General features: G+C 32.4%; 1 protein-coding gene across 2 annotated transcripts in view; it reads left to right on the forward strand.

Moving 5' to 3' along the window:
• The window catches only part of FSTL5 (follistatin like 5), a 287,281-nt gene that overhangs the window by 39,019 nt on the left and 225,295 nt on the right, over positions 1–22,967 (forward strand). For both annotated transcript variants that reach the window (XM_014878572.2, XM_088163647.1), the window contains exon 3: positions 1,809–1,842. In XM_014878572.2, the coding sequence (XP_014734058.1) occupies positions 1,809–1,842 (34 nt within the window). The remainder of the gene's footprint in view (positions 1–1,808; positions 1,843–22,967) is intronic.

Below are 22,967 nucleotides of genomic sequence, written 5' to 3' on the forward strand. Positions count from 1 at the left end.
ATAATTTTGTTTCTACTCTAAACTTTGCCAAGTTTGTTGAACTCTCTTCTTCCTAAAAAATAACTCTCATCCTAATTAGTGTTTGTCTTCTCTCCTTTGATATCAATATTTGACTTTTAATATTGCTTTCCTGCAAGGATACTCTGATCTAGTAATCAACTAAGTCTTTACAGTCTATTGCAGCTTTGTTGGCAAAAATATCCATTCTTCTGATTTCAAACTAAAGAAGGGAGAAAAGACTAGTGAGTTTTGTGGAACAGAACAGTGTCTTTGGAGCCCAAAAAACTGCACTATCTGAATGCTAACACAACTTGGCTCTAAGTCTTGGTGGTTGGTTGATATTTTAATAATCATAGACTTCTTATAATGAACAAGATTCCTCTGAGTTTACACTGTTCTATTAAAGGCTAAGTTTCACTCCATGACTTCTAAAGATATATTAAATTAAAATTAAAAGCAAGTTTTCCTTTAGGAGACTAGAAGAAAGTACTAGACAGATGCTCTAAACCAAATGCTGACTGTAGTGTAAAATGAAATGTGAAGGAAATTGGGTAACACTAAAACCATTGCTTTAATTTTATTATAGTGTGAAAGTCAGAACGGCATGAAAATCAATATTGGTAAATCAGCACATCATATCCAATATTTTGGGAAATACCATTTGTTGTGTTTAGGAAATACTAAAAATGTATCTAGTACATCACATTTTACTGATAATGATTTTTTTTTTAATATCTTAGTCGTGTTTATAATGTAGTCATGGAGAAATTTGAAATCGTATTTTCCAGAGTCATTGACTTAGATTTGTAAAATTGGGTTGCAGGGAACAACAAAAATATTGCATCACTATTTTTTATTTATTATTTCACAAAATCTAAAAAGTTGGAACAACATGTTTTAGTTGTTTGAGGCTAAGATGGTCTTGTGCTTGTCTTAATGGTAACTAAACATTTCTATGTCCCCGTGAATTAGAAAATATTAACAGATATACTGTTAGAAGATATATGTATTGGTGTAGAAGTATTAACTTATTTCTATAGATTTCTATGTACAGTCTGGATGCTTTTAAAACTAAATGAACCTATTATGAGCACAGTAATAACAAATCCTTGGTGTAAAATAAAACAGCGCAATTAGGACTGAAGGGTAATCGTTATACTCTCATTGTTATAAAAAGCTAACATGCTCATTAAAAATTGCAGCAAAAGAAAAATGCTATGCAATTTCCTTTTCTTGTTAAAATTATAAAAGAAAAGCTATCTTGTGATGGAAGAAAATTTAGAAACGCTTTGCATTTAGTCTACTAGTAATGCTATTTTTTACTGGCAAAAAATTATATAGCAGCAAATATTTGAAGAATTGCAATACCCAAAATAAAGAGCATCTTTTGAGCAAATATTGTGTAAAATCAAAGTTTGAAATTTTGGGGACAGGTTACTGCCTTGAGGAAATTTTCATGCTTCAAAATTACATCAGGGGACAAGTCCCAGTCTAACAGGGACTTGTGCAGTTGAATTAAAAGCATCTCCCAAAACAGAAGTCAAGTGACAGAGACTGCATGGCCCCATTGGAGAATGTATCCAGCACTTAATCCCAGTCATTGAAGGAGAAAAAAAAATAAAGTGAAAAACGCTAGGGGAGTTGAAATTGGATTGTATAGGAGTCTGTAGGCATCAGGCAAAGTGTAGTTGATTTTACTTTGGAGCAGCATGAAGGAGGCACAGCACTGTCTCATTTGGCTCATATAAGTCTATGATTTTGTTATAAGTAATTCTGTAATTAATACATTTTTCTGCTTTTAATTGCAGCAGGAAAAGCATCATGAAAGCTCAAGAAATAAAGGTAAGTGCCAATTATTTTTAACATGTGGACATTCTTATTATCACAAAGATAAAATTCATTTCTGGTAAAATCATTCAGATGGATTGTTTGCTAACTAATTTAGTATTTGAAATTACAAAGATGTATCCAGAAAAGGCATTGAAATTTACAAAGTAAATGTATTAGCTCCTATTTTGGAACTCTGAGATGAGCTACACTGATTACAGCACTCTGGGATGGGCTGCACAACTTCTCACTAAGTTTGTGTCCTTGATTATGGCTGGTTATTATACTTCCATAAAACATCACTACCATCAATTTAACTTCTCCCTTTCCATTCAGTAAATCTGACACTGGATGTGATTCCATTTTGTGCACAAATTAGTCATGTCCTAAGTGGGTTGCCTTGCAAAACTACTGTTGGTGGTGTTTTTTGCGTACAATTTATGTTTTCACTGCACCTTACTCTGTGCCAGTGACGAAGCACTATGTGAATAGAATATCCAGGTTAAAGAAACTACCTTTTATCAAGAATATTAAGACTTCCAAACCTCAAATGTGGATTTCACACCTTTTTTTTTTTCTAACATAAAGTCTCTTAAGAGGCAGAACATCCAAACCTCTTCATTAGAAATTGCTAAGCAAGCAATTAAAAGAGAAATTGCCAATGCTTGCAAAAATTGTTCTCTTAATATTTTAGTTTTTTATAGAGATAGGATATGAAATACTTTAAAAGGGAAACAAATGGAGGATAGGAGAAAGAGAGCCAGTGTGTAATCATATCACCTGAGTTACATGTTCTTAATTCAGTTATTTATCTCTCAGAGTACTCATTCATCTCAGTTTTCTTGCTTTCTCTCACACAGAGGCTAAGCACAATCTTCTAAAGGCAAACTAAAGATGATGGTTGATTGGACTTGTGTCAGGACAATTACATTGTTTATGATGATATGATAATTTACATCATCTGAATGACCTACGGTCCTTCATTTGGAGAGGGTGTATGGGAAAAATAATTGAACAAAAAAATCCACTTTATTTTCAACCAATTTGTGATTTACAGCTTTCTTTTCAGAGGTAATACAATATAAAGGTGAATTTTCTCTAGATGTGGTGAGTGTATCCATGATGTATTGTTCAAAATGCTTTCCTGTCTTATGACTTAATGGAAATGATAAAAAAGACTGTGATTAGATTACAGGAATATATTATTTGTGAATACTGAAGGATTCTGAAGTGGACCATTCTTTGCGGATTTTTGATTTATGTCAGTTATATATGATATTTGGCAGTCTTTCTTCCACGCTGCGCTCCATGCTGTAGCCATGTGGTCATTATGGTATGTATGTGAGCCACAAGTAAAAGTAGGAACAAACTAATGAGCTGGATGACACTGCCCATCTTATTCATTAGCTGTTAGTTTAGTTAACTAACCACAGAAACAATTTTCAAAGGATTATAAAATATTGCCCACAACTACAACCAGGAACCCATTAAACTACTTGAGATATCCATTTTCTCCAAATAGGCAGTGACATTGGTGTTCAGCTGCACAAAATTTGTTGGTTGTACCTGTAACATCACTTGAGGAAATTTTTAACCTACTAAACTTCCTGCAAGATAAGTTTGTCTCTGCCTAAACTGGCAATTCAGCTTGGAAGATTTCAGTGGTCTGGAAGACTAATCATGCACAAAGTAGTCTTTGAAACATATATGTATCTACAGATATGCTTTATTGTATAATGCTATTTTGAGGTAGGTTTATGATTGGGGTTTTTTGTGGTGTTCTCTTTTCATATTCTTTACATTTATTTGTTTTCATGTGTTCTTTTTCCGTGTAATTGCAAAGTTTCAGAAATATATTTTTATTTCACTTACAGCACATAAAATCTTAAAACTCTACTTAAAATACTTGTTGGTTGACATGAAACAAGACTAAATTAATGTTTCAGCATAAGCATTTTTGTCTTGTCAGTGAGCAAGTGCAGTTCACATGCAATATCTAAATGTTTTGTGCCATGCATGCATTCATCTGAGATAGGCAAATTTTCCTCATGTTCTTGGGATGGATTTTGATCAATATTCCTAACATTCTGCATATTTCAACCACTACACATGGTAAAAGGACAAAATGTTTTCTGTAGTTTCTTGACAGTTTGACTCTTTCAGAAGCAATATTGTCCTCTTAATTCAGAGGACTATTACAGCTCATCCTTGCCAAGTGAAATGCTGGTGTCTCTGTTGTGACTTGTAACTTCCATTGAAGTCAGTAGTTTGGTATCTAATTTTTATTAATAATTTCATTAGATTGCATTTTTTAAGAGGGGAAGATATTGTTGTAGAATTCAAGTAAAATGCTCTTTGCCTTCAGCAGGATCAATTTATTAGTAGAAAGGAGAATTCTGTATCTTTTATTGCATTATAAATACCTAATAATTTTGCATTTTACATAATTTATTTTAAAAATGCTATAAAATACGTCTCATTCCTACTTGTGTTTTAGAAGGGATGTTTCTTATTGTTTTGCAGAGTTTTTTTTTTAGCTCCTGACACATTTCTGACCTGCTTGCTTTTCCCACCTGTTACTTCTGTTTTCAGCCTCTAAGGCAATCACACCAGAACAGAAGCCAACACTCAAACATACCCCATTCTGACACTAATCCCATCTCTTTCTGGTCTGTGATATTCTTTTTCTTGTTTTACTTAACAGGTAACAGATCTTTTTTGTACACTGTTTGAGAAAAGCAGCACTGCTTTTATGTAAAACAGTATGTTAACATTTTACAATTTTAATTTACTTTGGCAAACTTCCTTATGTTTCTGAGAATTTTTTGTATGTGAAAATCATTATCATCAGGGAAAAATACAAATGAAATTAGTTTTATAGCACTTCTATAATCTGAAAGAAATAACAAGGCAGTTACCAACTAAACCTTGCTAATATTAATTGCTGGCTTGAAGTCCCATTTAACCGTCCTTACCTTTCTTTGCCAGTGTTAACTCGTTCAAACAAAAGAATATTTTATTCGAAACCTATAGTGGAAGATAAAATAGATATTTTTTGTGATGGTGTGGAAACATCAGAAATTGTGTGGCATTTAAGCAATGTGAGGAATTTTCTTCCAAGCCTATGCTTGACTTAGGAGACACTAATGTGCTTTTAATAAATAACATTATAGACTTTAAAGTGGAAATAGTTTCTGACAGTGTTATTCTGAAAATCTTTTATTTCTGAAGTACCAGAAGATTGACCCATATCAACTATTTGCCAAACCTGAAAGGCATCTAAGTTCCTTTTCACAGAAGAAACAATGGCACACAGGAAATGACGAGCCACAAAAATATTTCCGATAACTCGTAGCATTTCAGATCAGTCCCTAAGTTTAGTAATAGTCTGAATTACAGTACAATGATTTTCTTTTTTGAGAATTGAAAAACTGATTTCAATATAAAGAAGCAATATGTAATATCTTTCTAAAAAACACCAGCAAAATCAGTGAAAAAAATTCTGAATTTACACCTAGAGTAAGGTGGTTGTGCTGATATTGAACAATGATACAATAGTGTAACTTTGCCTAATAGGTTTAGCAACTTAAAGAACACCTTTTGAGAGATAGAAAAAATGCTCCCCCTAAGATTTGGAAAATATGCACTTATCATATCATTTTCAAAAATGTTCATGCAAATAATTTTAATTATATTGACTTGACTTTTTTACTTTAGTTAAGAGCACTTTGGTACCAACTGTATAGGATGTTTTTAAAATGCTTGCTAGCTACTATTGATCTGAGAGATTTAGAGAATTTTGACTGACAAAATTTTAATTACAACTTGAGTTTCTAATTGTCTTCAATACTTCTTATTTTATGTTTACCTTAATAATCTGGATGTAAAACCATTGTTGACTCACAGATCAGTTTCAAAACCATAATTTTCTATGATTGTGAACATATTGCCAGACTCTTTTGATATCATTAACAAACATCTGTTCATTTTATAATCTTTACCTACCAAAATTACAGAGAAAATCATATAAGAATCGCCTCCATATCTTACTTGCTTTTTACTCTTTAAATAGTTAGCATACCTTCACAATATTCCTGGTCTTTTCTGAAATCCCAGATTGGTGTAATCTTTTTCTATGCACTGATGAATGTGAGACAGAAGAAGTGAAAAAAAGCTTAAGAAATTTCAAAATTGAAAGAATTTAAGAATTTAAAATCAGTAAGGCCTTATTTGACTAATAACTTGAATAAGTGAAATTGTGTCTAGAGCAACTCTCAAATGCCAGGGGGTGAACAAATTGTTAGATCTATTCTGCAATATGTCTGGCTGTTATAACTTTTGATATGGACAAAACTATGTATGTTCTAATGCATAACACATGATATCAGCATCTTTTGTCATGTTAAAGCCCTTAATTGTGGCAAAAAATACAGTTCATTACATTCTGTAATATATCCAGTGATTACTTTTGTCTACTCAGGCAAATGATTCTTAATTCATTTTTCAACAGACCTATATTAATTGTGTATGGTTAGAATCTGAACTGCAATCCTCCTGGACTAAGCAAATTAATGTTTTAGTTTGTTATGCTGTAGTAGATTCTCTACTAGATCAGTACATTTCATTAAAAAGTATAGTATTTTAGAGAATATGTGTAGCAACTAAAGGTTGGTAAATGTCCAATCTGAGCTACAGTGTTTGTTCTGAAGTTCTTTGTCATGATGTTCCAGTTTACCTGAGTGAATAGACTTTTAAGAGTTGTTATGAGTATTTTTGAATTGAGTATAGCAAATTCTATTGCCTTTATCCTGTTCCGTTCTTCTCCAAGGCGTGGTCAACTGAAACTCTTGTTACCTAAGAATTGCCAAAAGAAATGGAGTTCTGCTTTACACCTCAATAATTCTTCTATCCCTTTCTTACAAAAGACCTACAGAGGTAGTGTTATTTACAAAATGTTTTGGGATGTTCTTTATTTATTATTATGTTGGAATGACTTTAGCATGATTAAAATTTATAGAACTTATAATGCTGAGGTCTGAATCAATTCTGAGTTACATTATGAAATGCACTTAAAAGAAACAAATCTTTTCATGTGTGAAAATAATTTTACTATAACAGTTAATCTTAGAATTTATTTTTCAGCAGGTTTGAAGCTCATTTTGGGAAAGTAAAGTGTGTGAATCAGTGTCAGAAATCAGTTCTAGGTAATATCTTTGACAATGGTGTGATTACCTGACATAGAAAGTATACACGAATAGCAAGGTCTCACCTGTATAAACAGATTTGTGAAAATGTTTTCTCATTTCTTTTAAACAAAGCATTATTTGACAATGCTGAAATCCAGTTTTGATATGTATCTGTCAACACAGCACAGTGTTTGTATAGTAACCCAGTCAGGCTTGCTACCAGTGTAATACTATGGACATAAACAGTGTAAACTGCACAAATATGGCCTCACTGGTTGCTGTCTTGAGGTAAATACACTCTATCTTAGTCAAGAAATTAATTAAAAATCTAAAGTAATAAAAAGTGAATATAGCATAGTGCATATATTTTACAGAATGGTCACATTTACCTTAAGCTAATTCCAGACCTACATTCCATACCAATGAAAAATTGTCTACAGTTTTATTGTGTCAGGGTCAGGAGAGGAGCAGTATCACAAAGAATTTCTTGAGTGTTTTGTTGCAAATTATGTCTGCATTTTCACAGAGGAGTTATTTTCAACTTTATAATGCTTGGCTGCAAAGTTTCCAAGTCCGTTTTTGCTATGAAAAAAATATATATACAAAAAGATAATAATTAAAAACCAAAAGAATCAGAATGAGACGAAAAAATTTTTGTAATTTATACAAAAATTTACTGCTGTCCGTGTATATTCAAAAAATCAATTGGAATAATCAGATACGTCTTTAATTTGTCTTAAATGGATATCCATTATTTCTGCCACTTTTTAAAACTATGTGGGGGGATGCACAAATATTCTGATAACGACTACTGAGATTACTGATATTTATTATATATAATTATGTATTGTATGATAATTTATATACGTGATCCTATAAACATTATGTAATAATGTATATATAATGATAGTGGATTAAATGTGAAAACAAAAATATTCTGCAGCTGTGCTCTATTGCATTTATTAAAGGATGAAATTCTTTTTGTCTGACTTGTTAGCAGCTTTAGGAATTATATATACAAGGAATTTCTTTCTTCTTTGGATTTTCTTTACAGCAGGTAAATGCACATCTGAGTTGGGTTTTCGTCTCATACGTTATATTCATGACATTCAGAAACTTAGAAGGGAAAAAGGTGGTCTGTGTCAAAATTCCAGGCAAGAACTCTTTTCCAAAATGATATATCTATTCTAATAAGAGATAAAATGGTTATTTCTGCATGTAGTAGAATAGTAGAGCTAACATAATCAATTGGTATCTCTACTTTTTTTTTAAATTCATCCATGTCCTCCTAAAATTCAGGTTGTATTCTGTTAAATTTTGAATCTGTTTCAAAGCAGACATTGTGAACTTGGTAAGAGAGAAGAAGTTAAGTAGTATTCATGATGTTTCTTTCTGTAGTGCACAAACACTTAATTTGAACTGATACAGTGGAGAAGAGATTCAGCACTGGCAGGGGAGTGGAGTGCTGAACACTGACAGGAATACATATTCATTCCTTTTAAAACTTTACTAGCTTTAAAGAAGTCACTCTGAGCATGAACGTAGCAACTTTTGTTATTTAAATTTGAATATATTGGTAGTGTGAATTTTAATGTTATGTGACCCACCAAAGGTTTTGAATAGTTAGATTTTTTTTTCACTTAAATTTTCTTTTAAAGCTTCTTGTAAGAGTAGCTACTGTTTAACTTCAAAGTTACAGTGCAAATGTTTTGGGTAATTTCTTGTGTTATTTCAGGAGTAGGCTGAGAAGAGTTAGTGAATATGACTTGACTTTAAGTTATTCCATTCTTTTATTATTAATAATGTTGAGCTTTTAAAGTTAAAAATTAATGCTAAAAGTTTTGTAGCTTTATATATATAAGATTCTTCTTTGTACTTAAGACAATGTGTATTTTCAATAACGACTTTGGTTTACCTCTTTCATCTTAAAAGAGGTACACAAACTACAGATGACTGTATGAGGTAATTTGAATTAGCTCTTGAGCACTGAAGGTTTCCACTAAATTCACAGAAAAAGTATACTTGGATCTTTTAATACAGATATATATAATATATAAGTGTAGTGTCTGTAGGCTGTGCATGCCATGTTCCTCACATGTAGTGAATATTCCTTTGATTACACTAACAATAGAAATCTAAATGTAAAATGAGTAGTTTTCTCTGAAGCTTATCTGGTTTAAAATATTATCTACCTCTTCTGTGTACCCTACTCCTTTGCAAAACTTTCATTCTCAGAATGAAGAGCAAAATATGATTTGTATCAGCACCACAGATATCTTAGCTGAATTTGGCCAGGTGAAGCAGGCTATTTCACACTACTTGTGATGTAGCAGGCAATTATTATGACCAAAACCAAAAAAATTGAGAAAGTGTAGCTCACATTTTTATAACAGACTGTTGAAGCAAGAGAATATTCCTACCTGAACAACTTGAGGTTTTCCTTTCAGAATAGATTTTCAAAAAGCAAAATGCATGCCAGAAACTGCCTTAATGCTATTAAACAAAAAACTTGCATTTTATTTGTAAATAAAAAGTATAAAATGCAATAGCTAAAAAATGTGTATTAGAATTTTTGGGGGAGCAACTTCTGTTATTGGGTTTTATTTGCCTACAGCATAACTTGATTTATCAGTAGAACTCAGTATTATCTCAATATATTTATATAAAATAGTCTGCTGTGATACTTTGTTACTGAACAGAAAGGAGGCTTTAATATTTATATCACTGAAAATAAATGTACATAGAGATCATTTTATAAATCCACAGAGATCTTTACAAGCTCTACAATAATTTTTTGGATATGAACTATATGCAGTAGTTCAATTAGACTATTCATTAAGAAGTATTTAAAGTTGAGAAACGGTTGTCATGAAAGAAAAAGTGAAGTTGAGGGGGAATATACAACGTTCAGAAGCATAAGATCTGTATATATACTGGCACTTCAGAAATAAATTCTATTTAATTTTTATTTTTAAAAAATAAATAATATAAATAGGTATCTTTTTCATTCAGGTATGAGGCCACTGGTTTTTATTGCATATTTATAACACTTATAGCTAGCAAAATAACGTGCATATAGGTTTTTTGTGCTATTAACAGGCCCTAAACTTTTAAGAAAAAGTATGCAGAAAAAACCTGACATATTTGTGTTAAATAGAAGGAATTTCCATACTCATGCCTTCTTAAACAGAACTACTTTTTGCATTCATATAGTGTTCTTCAGGATACTATTGATGACACATTAAAAACATATTTTCTCCTATCAAATAACTCTTGCAAGCAACTTAAAGGACAATCAGAACTTATATAAACTTGAAAATTGAGTCTGTTGAACATGATTTCCATCTCAAGTCTCACTCCCAATTATTGCAGTGCTGTATGTCATTCAGGTGCTGGTTGAGACAATGACAGTATACATTTTTTGCCTTTGCCTTTGAATAGTAAGGGTTGATGTGTTTCATTATCATTACGGTCGTGTTCTAGTTTACTCCAAGCACACACTTTTGTCACTTGCCTTAGACACCAGAACATGATTGATGGTGTCAGATCCTGTTAGCATTTACATCATAACTGAAAAGTGGATGTTACAGTGAAGTGCAAATTACAGACTGCTAAAGTGCCTGACACTAACAATTATGGTGGGGCAGTATGAAATTTATCATTAGATTCCAAAGGTCAGATTAATAAAGCTGCGTGGCACATTATCATAAAGGGTGGACCCAGCTGTCTGTTTAGATTATGCTTAAGAGTCTAATGTTTCTAAGGAAACTTTGCAAGGAATGAATGCATCCATTTTAACTAGCAGTTTTAATGTGGGTAATTATTATACCTTATTCTGAAGGGATCCAAACCAGTGATTGCAGTCACTCAAATGTCTTTCTGCTTCCTAATTCATATATATTTATGTATAAGAGACTTTCAAAATTAGATTTCTTTTTTAATCCTTAAATTTAAAGTAGCTCTCCAAGGCCTGAAAAGCTAACTCCTTAGATGAATGAGTTATAAACTAAAATGCATCAAATATTAAAAATAGACCTACTCATATATATTCCTACGTGACTGTCATAGTTTTGATTTGCCAATTTAAATATGCTCATGATAGAAAATAGAACAAGAAGGAACTTAGCTATTTAAATAAAATATTTTAATTCTAATAAAACAATAAATAGGTATCTTATAGCTTAAAATTTAATTCAGGAGAGTAAAATTAAAAATTATGTTTACATTGTAGCTATTCAAGTGATTAGTACAAAAAGCATACAAAGTTGCAAAATTGTGTACATCTTTAGCAAATGAATACAGTTTTCTACCCTTTCTTCCAAATAATAAAATTTCTGGTCATTTTTCAAAGTAGTTTTTTAAATACTTGCTGAAATGTAAAAATTAATTTGCTATTATTAAAAAATGTGGTAGTTTGTTGTGGCTTTTTTGGTTTGTTCGTGTTTTTTTTTTTTTTTCTTTAAATACACATAACAGCATCCTGGGAAGATAAAAGGAAACTTCTGATTTGGCAAGAAGTTGGCAGTAGGGTTACTAAGATATAGATCTGAATATACTACTGAAGGAATTGATGTTTTAGATTGAATTTAATCATAAATACAGAGATGGGTTACTCTAGTGATAAGATGGTATTTTTAAGTAAAACTCAGGAACACTATTTTTCCTAGCATAATGGGATACTTTGAAAGCATGTTGATACAAATGCTTGAAAAAAGCATGGAACTCCTGAAATGATAAGCTAGGTAGATTATAATTATTTTAAACAAGAGGAAGTCTTCCTTGCACGCAGCAGGATATTTCTCCGTGTGCATTTTTTTCCTCTTTGCATGAATTAATATGATATTAAAAATGCTATGTGTGATGGCATGCAAATAGTAAAGTAAAAATTGAATGAAACCTGTCTCAGAAGGAATTTCCCTTGTTCTGTGAAACTAAGTAGGTAATTTGGTGCTTTACCTGTACACTTATTTATTTGAGTTCATGCAAAGTGATGCATTAATGGAAGAAAAACCTCGGGAAATAGCCTGAAAGAAATTATACAGGGAGTCACTCAGCTTCTCCTTTAAATTGAAGCAAGACTTCTCTTATCTGGAAGACTAATCTAAGGTGTTCTTTTTATAGAGCAAGGTAAAATATTTCATTTTATAGTTTTTGATAAAATGCTGTGATTTTTCACCTTTACATACCTGTGTAAAGATAACTTTATTTTTGCAGCCATGGCCTGGATCATTTTCTCTAAAACCTCTTTTTTCCATGTTCTTTCCCATTTGTGCCCCATTTTGCATAAACTCTGTCTCCCATTTTCATAACAGCCGTTCATATCTTTCAAGATTTGGCATGGCAGAAAGTAATCTGTGTTCTCGGGGGAAAATATGTGTAAGGCTGAAAATGTAAGCTCCCTTGAATATCAAAGCGTAGGACATGCCTTTGAACTTTCATAGGTTTTTAGAGATTAAGTATTTGAAGTAAATTCTAGCTTTCTCCATAGTCATAGGGCACATATTTTTCAGTTTCAGATTCTGAGAAGGAGTGAACTTTATGGGTCGAAGTGAACACAGTTAAGATGAACATTCAGTTTGGATCATGTCTTTACAGGCTTATTTTTTGTAAATTGACCTGTTCTTCCATCACCTTAGAGGGCCTGGTGAATCTTCAAGAAATAATTCTATTTTATTAATTAATAAGGATTCAAATATTTTCTAATTTTTAAAATATTATCTGAAATCATAATAGGGTGAATTTTAAGTGATTCTGAAAGTTTTTTTACATTTATATGATGTATAGATAACTGTCAGAAAAAGTTTGTTTTTCAAAATCGTAATAGATGACAATAAGTTTTACTAGAATTTGTTTTGCTCAGCTATGGAAAGGATATCCATATGGTATCATTGCAATGACTGCAATAAAATGTAATTCTATGTGGCCCCCCCATGACTACACATGGCGAGGCCTTTGGCTGTTTAGGCAACAGGTGTTGGTCAAAAAGCTGTTTATCAGAGTTTCCAGCCTGGGAAAGAAATACACTGGGATAGATTTTTGTCCATACACTTATCAGAATTTTCTTGCACAGGGTTTGGTTAGAAGGTAAATCCATGGCTGATAAAGTAATGGCTGATTGTTGGTTAAATAATCTAAAAGATTTAACACAAATGGTTACACACCTAAATACCATTCTATAAGAGTGCCTTTGTATTCAATGGCAATGTGATAGAGTGGAATTCTCTCTTCTCTTCGTGCTTGCTGGGCTTTGTAGCACATAGAATTTATTTGCACATATGGTGCCCTGCCTATAAATTTTTGTTTCTCTAGCATTTGGTGTCCTGTCTAGACCTAAGCATTGGCTTAGATTGCTATGCTGGCAGGATATCAAAACAAAAATTCTCACTAATAAGGTTCAAATTACTCTCTATTTAAATTATGCACAAAAACCACATATACATATGGGAATGCTGGCCCACAAGAAATAATCAGTCAAATCTTGATGTTTTCATTCTTTTAAAAGACTATAAAAATCCATGGCAGCATTACTTTAATGGAAATTTAAGAAAGCATTTCATTATCTCAGAAAGAAATAAATCCAAGAATAGTCAAAAAAGCATTTTTCTTATATTTTTAAAGTCCTGCCTAGAGCTGATTAAACGAAGGCTCTCAGAAGAAAGGAAAGATTTGAGAATTTTAGCAAATAGAAAGGCATACAGAATTCCCATTTGCATTATAAGTGCCACCAAGTTTCTAATAAGCACACATTGATTCTTCCTCACAAAATGTAAAAGCTGTGATTTTGTAGCCTTAAGGATAATTGCCCACTAAAAATGCATTACAAATGGAAGAAAAAACCCAGTAAAAACATTCTGGTATCATAATCATAATTTCTATGCTCAAAGGATCTTAGGTTGCACTCTGGCCTAATTAGCAGTACTCTGACCTTCTTTCCTTAGAAATACTGAAGAATCTTATTATGCTTTATAATAACTGATATCTCAGAATAAAAGCAGTACATAGAGTTAGGAGTATCATAAATGAAACACATTGGCAGAAATAATACAGAATGATGAAAGCCAAAGAGAATGTATTTGTATTGCTTAAACATAGTCTTTCTAAGATGGTTCAACATACTCCAGTGTAAATATATATTAATAAATTTATAGAAATATGTCCATGTGTTCAAAGACAGATAAAATGTCAGGACAGACATACAATAAAAAGTGTGTAGAAAGAGGATCTCAGGAAAGAAATTAGAATCTAGGGAAAAAAAGGATTTCATTTGAGTCTTCAACAGCCTTTAAATACATATTTTAAGCAACCATTTTGAGGTATCATGTCATCTATAGGAAGTGTAATAAAAGTAGCAGGAAATGCTGAACTTTTTCCATTTCATTTCTTGATTCCACTTGAAATTGAAGTGTTGAATTAGGCAAAACTTAGAAGTGTAATGTAGTTCAAGATTAAAACATACAAACTCAAATATACAGTATTATAGATATTTCTTCTTTTAAATTAGGGTTTTTATAGCATGTTTGAGGAGGTTTTTGGTAAAGCATATCACGTGACTGACTGTATGCATTTATTCTGGATGAATGCTCTTTAAAGCATTTGCATTTTTCATAGATCTGTATTCTAACACACTTGCTGGACATACTGATTGTTGAATGTGCAAAGTGTGTGACCTATTATCCCCTTTCCTTGCTTATTAAGTAAAAAAAGTCTTTTTATGTGCCCGTTTATCTTCATAAGCAGTCAATTGCAAATGACATTTCTTCCTTTCCTTGTCTCTCTGGAGAGGTATTATGAGACATGAAACCTGTTTACTTTCTTTCAAGCTCTTCTGTACTGACTGAGATTGCCCTTTTCCACATGTCTACTTTATTCTTGCAGTTGTGGCAAGCGCTCAGAGTTTAGGGGAATCATAAATGCAAGCAAGCTAGAGGCTTGCCATGCGGAGCATGAAGGTCAATACTGTTTCCCACACTGGGATTGCAGTGTCTCATCAGGCGCCTTAGCAATCTGATCTAGTTGCTATCAGAAAAGTCAATATTTGCATTTTGTTGAATATGCATGCCCACCAGTGTTTGGAAAAAGGGTTATTTGGTATCTGTGCTTGTATGATTATCTTGTTTGCATTCACAAGATACTATCTGCAAATCCTCTAATGATTCAAAGACAACGTTGTATTGAAGTTATTTCATTATTAGGATTAATTCATTGCTATTCTAAATTAAACAGGCTTAGCGTTTTTTGTTCTTTAATTTCAGATAGGGCACTGGAAGGACAACTTGAAGAAAAATGTCAAAAAATGCTTTAACTCATGGAATGTTAAGCGTACACAGAGAAGCCATTTTAGTTCATGTTATGTTTGCATATCACTTTTTAAAGAACTTTTGAATCATGCTGATTACTGAGAAACATTGGTTTCCCTGCAAACAGTAGTGCAAAATAGATTAATGATTTTTAAATGGCCTAAAAATTAATTGATGAAATTTAAAAGAACCCCTAATTTGAATATTAGGAATTTTTTTACTTGGTGCAATCACCTTTTGCACCATAGAGTTGAAAACATTCTCTACTGGTAGATTCTTATATAAATGTATTGAATTTGATTGACTTCAGTGGGATTTTGCAGGTGTGCTTGATTTTGATGGCAGAAATGTAAATCAGAGCTCATAATTCTAAAATATTTAAAATGCAGAAAAAAAATCCTTTTCAGAGTACCATCAAAGTATCTTAGCAATACATTTACAAAATTGCTCCCTTATGCTTTGGGAAATATTGGGCAGAGGTCAGTCATTTAGAAATTTGTATCTCTTTTCAGAGTGAATCAGTTCATTAAAATGCTCTTACTTTCTTCACACAGAAAAATTCTAAATTCATCAATTAAGTTGAGGTAGAAGAGGTAGGTTGTGCTTAGCACACAAAAGGGGACCAAATAAATCCTGCCATCTTCCATGGAAACAATGCATTTTTAAAGTTTTCTTTTGAAGGTAATACCCCTCTGTTAAGCATAATTTTGACTGGCCAATATAATTGTGCCTCTGCTCATCAAAGACAGTGTCTGTAGAAGATGGAGCTGGACATCAGAGCCACTCGGGAAGTGTTTCAAGGTAGTAAGAGAGAGACCTGGCCACTTCTTCTGGCACCATTCTCAAAATAAGAGAGAAAAGCTGGATACCAGTGAACCAATTTAATTGTCCTAATTTTTCCTTGGTCTTTGACTCAGGACTTGTGAACTTAAGTGAGCTTTACATCGAGTGGGTGTATCACATTATGCATACAAAGAAAGCTAGCAGACACCTAATTATTTATTCTGTCCTGAATGTTTTCTAACTTGAGGTGGTGTAGAGGCTCAGAGAAGCTGACTTTAGCTACGGGTGAACTGTGGTAATGCTACTTTGTGAAGAGTAAGATTTTCCACTTAAGAAATAAATAGACAAAGAGGAAAGCTCTTCTATAACTCAGTGAGCAGGAGAACCTAGGGGCTAAATATGTTGTTATTTCTAAATAAAATCAAAACAATAGCAGTTTATCAGCCACAACAAGAATAATGTTAAATTTAAAACTGTCTATAGGATGTACATCGTCTAAGTTGAGGGAGTACTCATGCCATATTAATATTTGGTTCTATCAGAGTTATGGAGCATATTGGAATGCAGCCAGCTGTTGAAAATGACCTTTATTTGCGGTATCTGTATGTCATCAGTTATCAGTGTTTCCTTTACTCATGAGAACTCTGTGGGATAAGCTAGGCCTTTCAGAAGCAGGAACTAAAGTTTGTATTGCATGAATTGAATTTCTTAGAGCCTTTAGCCTGTTAGTTCATTCCACAGAAATTAATGAACAAGAGCTTGAAATACACATGGTATTAATTTCAGTGCCAGTGCTTATGTATTGATTTCTGAAACTTTCTCATGTCATGTTGAAAAACAGAAGCCGAAAGCCAGTTTTGCAATGGTAAATCAGAAATATTTTATATAAGTAGAATTTTTACACTCAGCTTTACAAAGTACACAGAAATGCCTTAATTTTGGTGTATTCCTCTCATACTTATTTTCTCACTAATAAGTGCTCCATAGTTTCTTAATTTTTTTTCCATGTGGGTACTGTTTGATTGATTCGATTTTATCGTCCCAAGAGCAGGAGAACAGGATATGTCTTGTTCTTTTTTCGTTCACCTTTTACATTTTGACATGTTTTTCTGGAGTTAGAAAGAATGTCATCTTGAACAATATCAAACTGATTTTTTTTGCTTTTTGGTTGAAAATGTTTGGCTATCCCTATACTAAATAAATAAGCAGCAAATGATAAATAATGCAGCAGTCATTTTCTTCTACTAAATAATGAAATTCATATAATGAAAAAAATAAAACATTCTATTTTATGTTATCTGAAAAACTGATATCTAGTTTATAGGCTTTACATTATTCAGGTAACAGAAAATATGCAATATGTTTGGATTTGATCTGCTTCTTCCTTTCAGGTATACAACTGCAAGGTGTAGCAGAATATATTTTATCTGTTCACTTCAAACACCAGAAGTATGTATGTTACAAATTAGGTATTAGAAAAATCAAAGTATATTTTTTGGCTTTCAATGGAGAAATAGTTTTTGAATAACTTTTTGCTTAAAAGGTTGTCTGAATAGTAACTGGTATTTCTTCAAAGATAAAAATGTGTTAGCTAATTCCTTTGTACTAAAATATATATTTTCTGCTTGCATTTTAATAAGAGATCTGTAATTAATATGTGGAATAACACTACCTATCTTTTCAGTAATAGTTGTTTACAAAATTAGTGTTACCTTGATTCCAGTTGGCACATACCACCGTATGCTGGTCTTGACAGAGAGCCAAGTGTTTGACATGCAAATTTACATACAAATGTCTTAAAGGGATATAAATATGCTTGACGTTCTCTTTTATAGTAATTGTGTTTAAAATGACATGTTGTGTGTGCTTTAGTTGTGAGTTTCAAGATGGAATTTTGATTGAACTTTTCCAGTGTGATATTACCACACTGAGGAGTTTTGGCATAAATTATGCAGTGCAACAAAAATGTGTGTTTTACTTCTGTTGTTCATCTCATGCATTTTTAGAACCTCAAGTCACTTTATTGCCAAAATGGTTGCAGCTTAATCAAAATTATGTAAATTTTTGGATTAACCTATAAGCTAAAATCAGTAGCACTTCTACCTTTTTTGGCAGATTTGTATTTTTTTCCTATATAAGTAATAATTTTATTACTCTAAAATACAAGAAAAATGAATTTAAATAAAAAATTTGTCCATTGCAGTGGAGACACTGTATGATAAGAAATGCAGAACTTCACAATTATATGCCAGGCAAGCAAACCTTCTTTTCTTTACTTTCTTTATTTCTCTCTTCTTTAATAATTTATAAAGTTTAGAACAGTACTATGAAAATCCTGTTCAAAACAACTGAATAAAAAAAAAAGCCCTTAAATCCAAGCAACCTTTTGTGTTTGAATGTCATAAAGAGAAGCTACAAAACTTTTGCCTTTTTTTTAAACAACATTTTTAACAGTTGTGAGAAGTTAAAATGATTTAACAACTACCAGACTAACAAAACAAATATTTGAAAATATATTCAAGTTAAGGAAATAATTAATTTGAATTTAATTATTGTAACTTGCTTTTCTGAACTTATTATTTGGACATGTAAATTTTATATTGAATAAAATAGTTTCATCACCAGGGAGAGGGAAACTCTTAAAGAGAAATTGGAATGTGTAGAAGCTACTTTTTGGATGCTAAATGAATAGTGAACTTACACCCCTATTGACCCTGCTGAAAATGCAGTTTTGTGCTGTCTAATGCCTTTGGCCCAGTGTTACAAACCAAAAAGATACAAAGAAACATGATTTTTAATAGATGAGACCAAGGTTACAGGATTGCATGCCTTAGGAGACTTAAGCAGAAGTTATCTTCCTGTAAATGTGATATAATTTATCAGGGGAGATATCATTGATGTTCCTGTGGAAGCTTTCTGAGGAAAACTTCTGTGCATATAGATTTTCAAGCATCCACACAAGAGTTAACGTGATGTTTAGATCTAAATTGCTGGTGGGGGAAGTTATCAATGGTGCTCAATGGAATTTTTATCTGTAACACTCAATTTTTAAAATCTGAACAGCACTGAGCAAATAATGTGGTTTAGATCTATTTTGCTGCCTTGTGTAGCATAACTTTTGAAAGACTCCCAGAGAAGACCTAATAACAAAAGCTGTATTTTCCATGAGCTAAAATTGCGTGCGTGTACAAACTACAGTACATACTAATAGTAGAGCATAATATGCATCACGGATTTATTTATATTTCTTAAAAATAGAACTAGACTTATGAAAAAATTTACTTAAAATTACAATAGGACATCAAGTAGTCATTGGAATTATTTTTGTGTATTTGGAAAAATGCTTATATCTTTTTCACTACAATAGTTGCTTGAGTGAAGAATCTTCCAGAGTGGCTGGGCTTAAAATATTTTCATGTCTTTGATTTATGATGTCAAAATATAGCAACAGTATAGGAATAGCAGTGGGAGAGCAAAACTCTTTGATAGAATAAAGCATCAGTGAGATAGTTAAGTTCCTGTAGGAATTGTAAACCATCCAGAGATAAGTAAAAATGATTAATCTGATTGGAAAAGGTTAATTTTATGCTTGTAATTAAAATTTTTAAAAATCTGATTAAATAGTCTGATAATAAAAAACATAAACTCGGGCCTATCAATGGCTAGAGCTAGAGGTTTTGAGTAGCTTACTCAGCAAGACTTGGCCACCCCCACCCCCGACCAACACTGAGCAGGAGTCACTTTCTGAAATAAAGGTTATACTCTTATGTTTGTCATGTAAAGGTTAACATGCTCTTCTAGGATGTGACACATCTAGGTTTGAGTCAGATCCTACTGATTTAACTATTGAAGTTAGATCATAACTCAGCTAAACAAGATGAGCAAGACTGTGAGAGACAGTTTGACCCTCTAGTTTAGCAAATACTTTTTTTGTTTTAACTCAGCCTTAGATGACTTATTTGCCAGCAAGGTCTGATGAGAACTTACTATAAAGTCTGTGGTGTTGAGTTCATGAAGCAGCTGCAAATATTGTGTGTTTTAGCGGCTGCCATCCTGTACCCTTAAAAAAAAATACCATGAAAAGCAACAAAAAAATCTTTCAGGCAGCAGAATAACCACTGACCTTCCTTCATATATATGAGCTGCCACAATTAATTTAATTCAATTCCTCTAGTTTAATACATTCTTGAATGTGAACTCATTTGGCTGATGCAGGTGATGTCAAGTTGTAGCATTCCACATATATCTGTGTACTGAACATTCCCTCATGTATGCATGATCTAAACATCTGTATTAGAATCTAGCAGTCAAAAATGCAGAAATTAATTTTAACCCACACAGTACTCTTCTGTAGCTACTTCATACTCCAGGGGTTCTACTAAAGTTATAGACTTTCTTTGTCTTTATTTTTGGCACTAAATGACCTTACATATTTTACATGAAGCACATCAAACCAGATTTTCATAGAGAAATCTTATATGTCTGAAAAATGATATGGCTGCGCAGACCTCGACTGTACATCTTTAATGTCCTCCAGAGCTTTAATTTGAGGACTTCTGTATATTTTGCTGTCAGCTTTTCTCGTGGAAATATGTATATTCCCTTATATGTAGAGTATACAAAAGCACCCTACTGACTTACACACTCAAGGTAGGTCACAAGTCATATTCTTCTGTGCCTAACAGATATTTTGGTGGTTTGGTAGCAGAATTTTTGAACTGGAGAGCTAGTCCCAGTATGAGATTACATTTGTAATCCTTGCTTGCATTATAGGAGTCCAGAATTTTGTCTCAGAGGAAACCATTAAAGCATTTGTAAACCACTAATCTGTTCAGGGATTTTCCATTGTTTATCTAGGGCAAGCCTACTGGGTGGTGATTCTTTTTAATATTTCTTTGTTTGGAGCAGACAATGTTAAGATACACAGAACAAAAATAGTATACAAGATAGAAATTAATCATTAAATAATCAAACTAACATGAAGAGTCTAAAGCTGGTTTGGTCTTATGCTTATTATTCAGAAATAAAAAAAGGCAAAAAAAATTAAAAATCTAGGTTTGATCTTGAGGAACACATCTCTAGTTACTTAAAATTGTTTTACTTGAGTCTGCTGAACATGATTCAAATGTCTAATTACAATAGAAAATGCCTGTGCTATTGTTGAGCATTCATATTACAGCTTTAGATGCCTGTGAATGGTACAAGTTGTATTATTTGGTGGCATTATTTATAGTTTTGCCTGGGGATCACTAGTTTCTGCTTGAGAGGAAAAAAAAAAGAAATATTGGAAATTTAAGAACATGAACAAATATTCAAAAACTTAGGTAATCAAGACTATATGCTTAAGGTATCACATTTTCACTGAATCTAGTGTACAATCCACAGGTGAATGTGCTAAAGAAGAACTAGATTTATGCCCATAGGCAGGATGATGATTGCATTGATATTGAGGTTGCCTATCATGACAAACAGCCTTCAACTTGAAGAAATGAATCTCATATTTGTTTGGTTTTTGTTTCTGTAGCAGGAATCTATTTCAATATTTCTGTTGTTCTGGAATGTGGCACTCTATGATAGAGAAGAGAGGCAATTTTTATGTGTCCCCAAGCCATCTAAGATTAAAATTGAAATTCTATGGTAAGACAATATAACTCAGGCTGATTGCAGTTCGAATTCTGATGTGAATTTCTTTGTTAACAATCAGACAACAAGCCTGTATCAGTCTCTCTCTTTCAGAGTTTAGTTTTGTTTATGAAATGCATTTATATACACCAAAACCCCCCCAAAAACAATAGAACTGTCAGCTCCAATAGAGGACACAGGCAAGGGAGGAAGGATTCAGAGAATTAAAGGCATTCTTGTAATGCTATTGGCAGTAATGATATTGGCACAAAGTAATACAGCAATGATATTGGCACAAAGCAGTGCCAAGAGTCTGATAATAAGGAAATTGTATTCTGAATATTTGCATTCTGTCTCAGGTGTTTTAAATATTAATACATTTCTAGAAATTTATAACTATGTTCCTGACTTTAGGGATTCAGCTATAAGAAATGAAAAGCAATTCTTTTCAGAACATATAACATGTTGGTTTAGTGAATGCAGAGCATGTTAGCACAATGAGGGGTGTGCTGCTGCTGGCTTAACTCTGACCTCATACCTTAGACAACTTGGTTCCTGAAGCATGTATATTTTATATATATACACACATATATATATATATATATATATATAAAATATCTATAGGTATTATTTGAAGCTTTAATAGTATGAAAAACAGTGGGAAAAATTGAAAATTGAAAATGGAAAAATTGAAGATGAGAGCAGTGATTTTCTTTCCAAATTTCATTTAATATAATTTCTTATAGCTAAAATTGTATTGGATATTCTGCAAATAATAACTTTCATTTCAATAGTTAATGTGTGCTCACATGGTACTAATTCCCTCCCCCCTTTTTTTTTCTGGGAGGTGGTCACATAATCCACTGAAATAGGAAATGAATTTTCTATGCCACATTTTCTAGTTAATAGGAATTTTATGCTTTATCTGCTATGCTAGAAGTAATTTTCCTTCCGTTCCCCATCTATCTGCACTGTCCATAGAAGACAAAATTATTTGAAAAGCATATGCCTTGAGTGTCAGTGATGGTGTTTTTTTAATAAAATGTTTCCCTTCTGATATTTTTTCCTTTGTTAAACATAATGAAAATGTGAGTAAACTGTATAATGAAAAGTACATATGTTTAAAACTAAATGAGATAAAGCCACAAAAGAAGAAGAAAAAAACCCCCCATTTTCACATTATCTCCTTACTGCAGAAAAAAATTTAGATTTTTTTTAAAGTCCATGAAACTCGAGAAGTGGAGCTTCCTTA

Source organism: Sturnus vulgaris, chromosome 4, assembly GCF_052056855.1.
Source record: "Sturnus vulgaris isolate bStuVul1 chromosome 4, bStuVul1.hap1, whole genome shotgun sequence".
NCBI lineage: Eukaryota > Metazoa > Chordata > Aves > Passeriformes > Sturnidae > Sturnus > Sturnus vulgaris.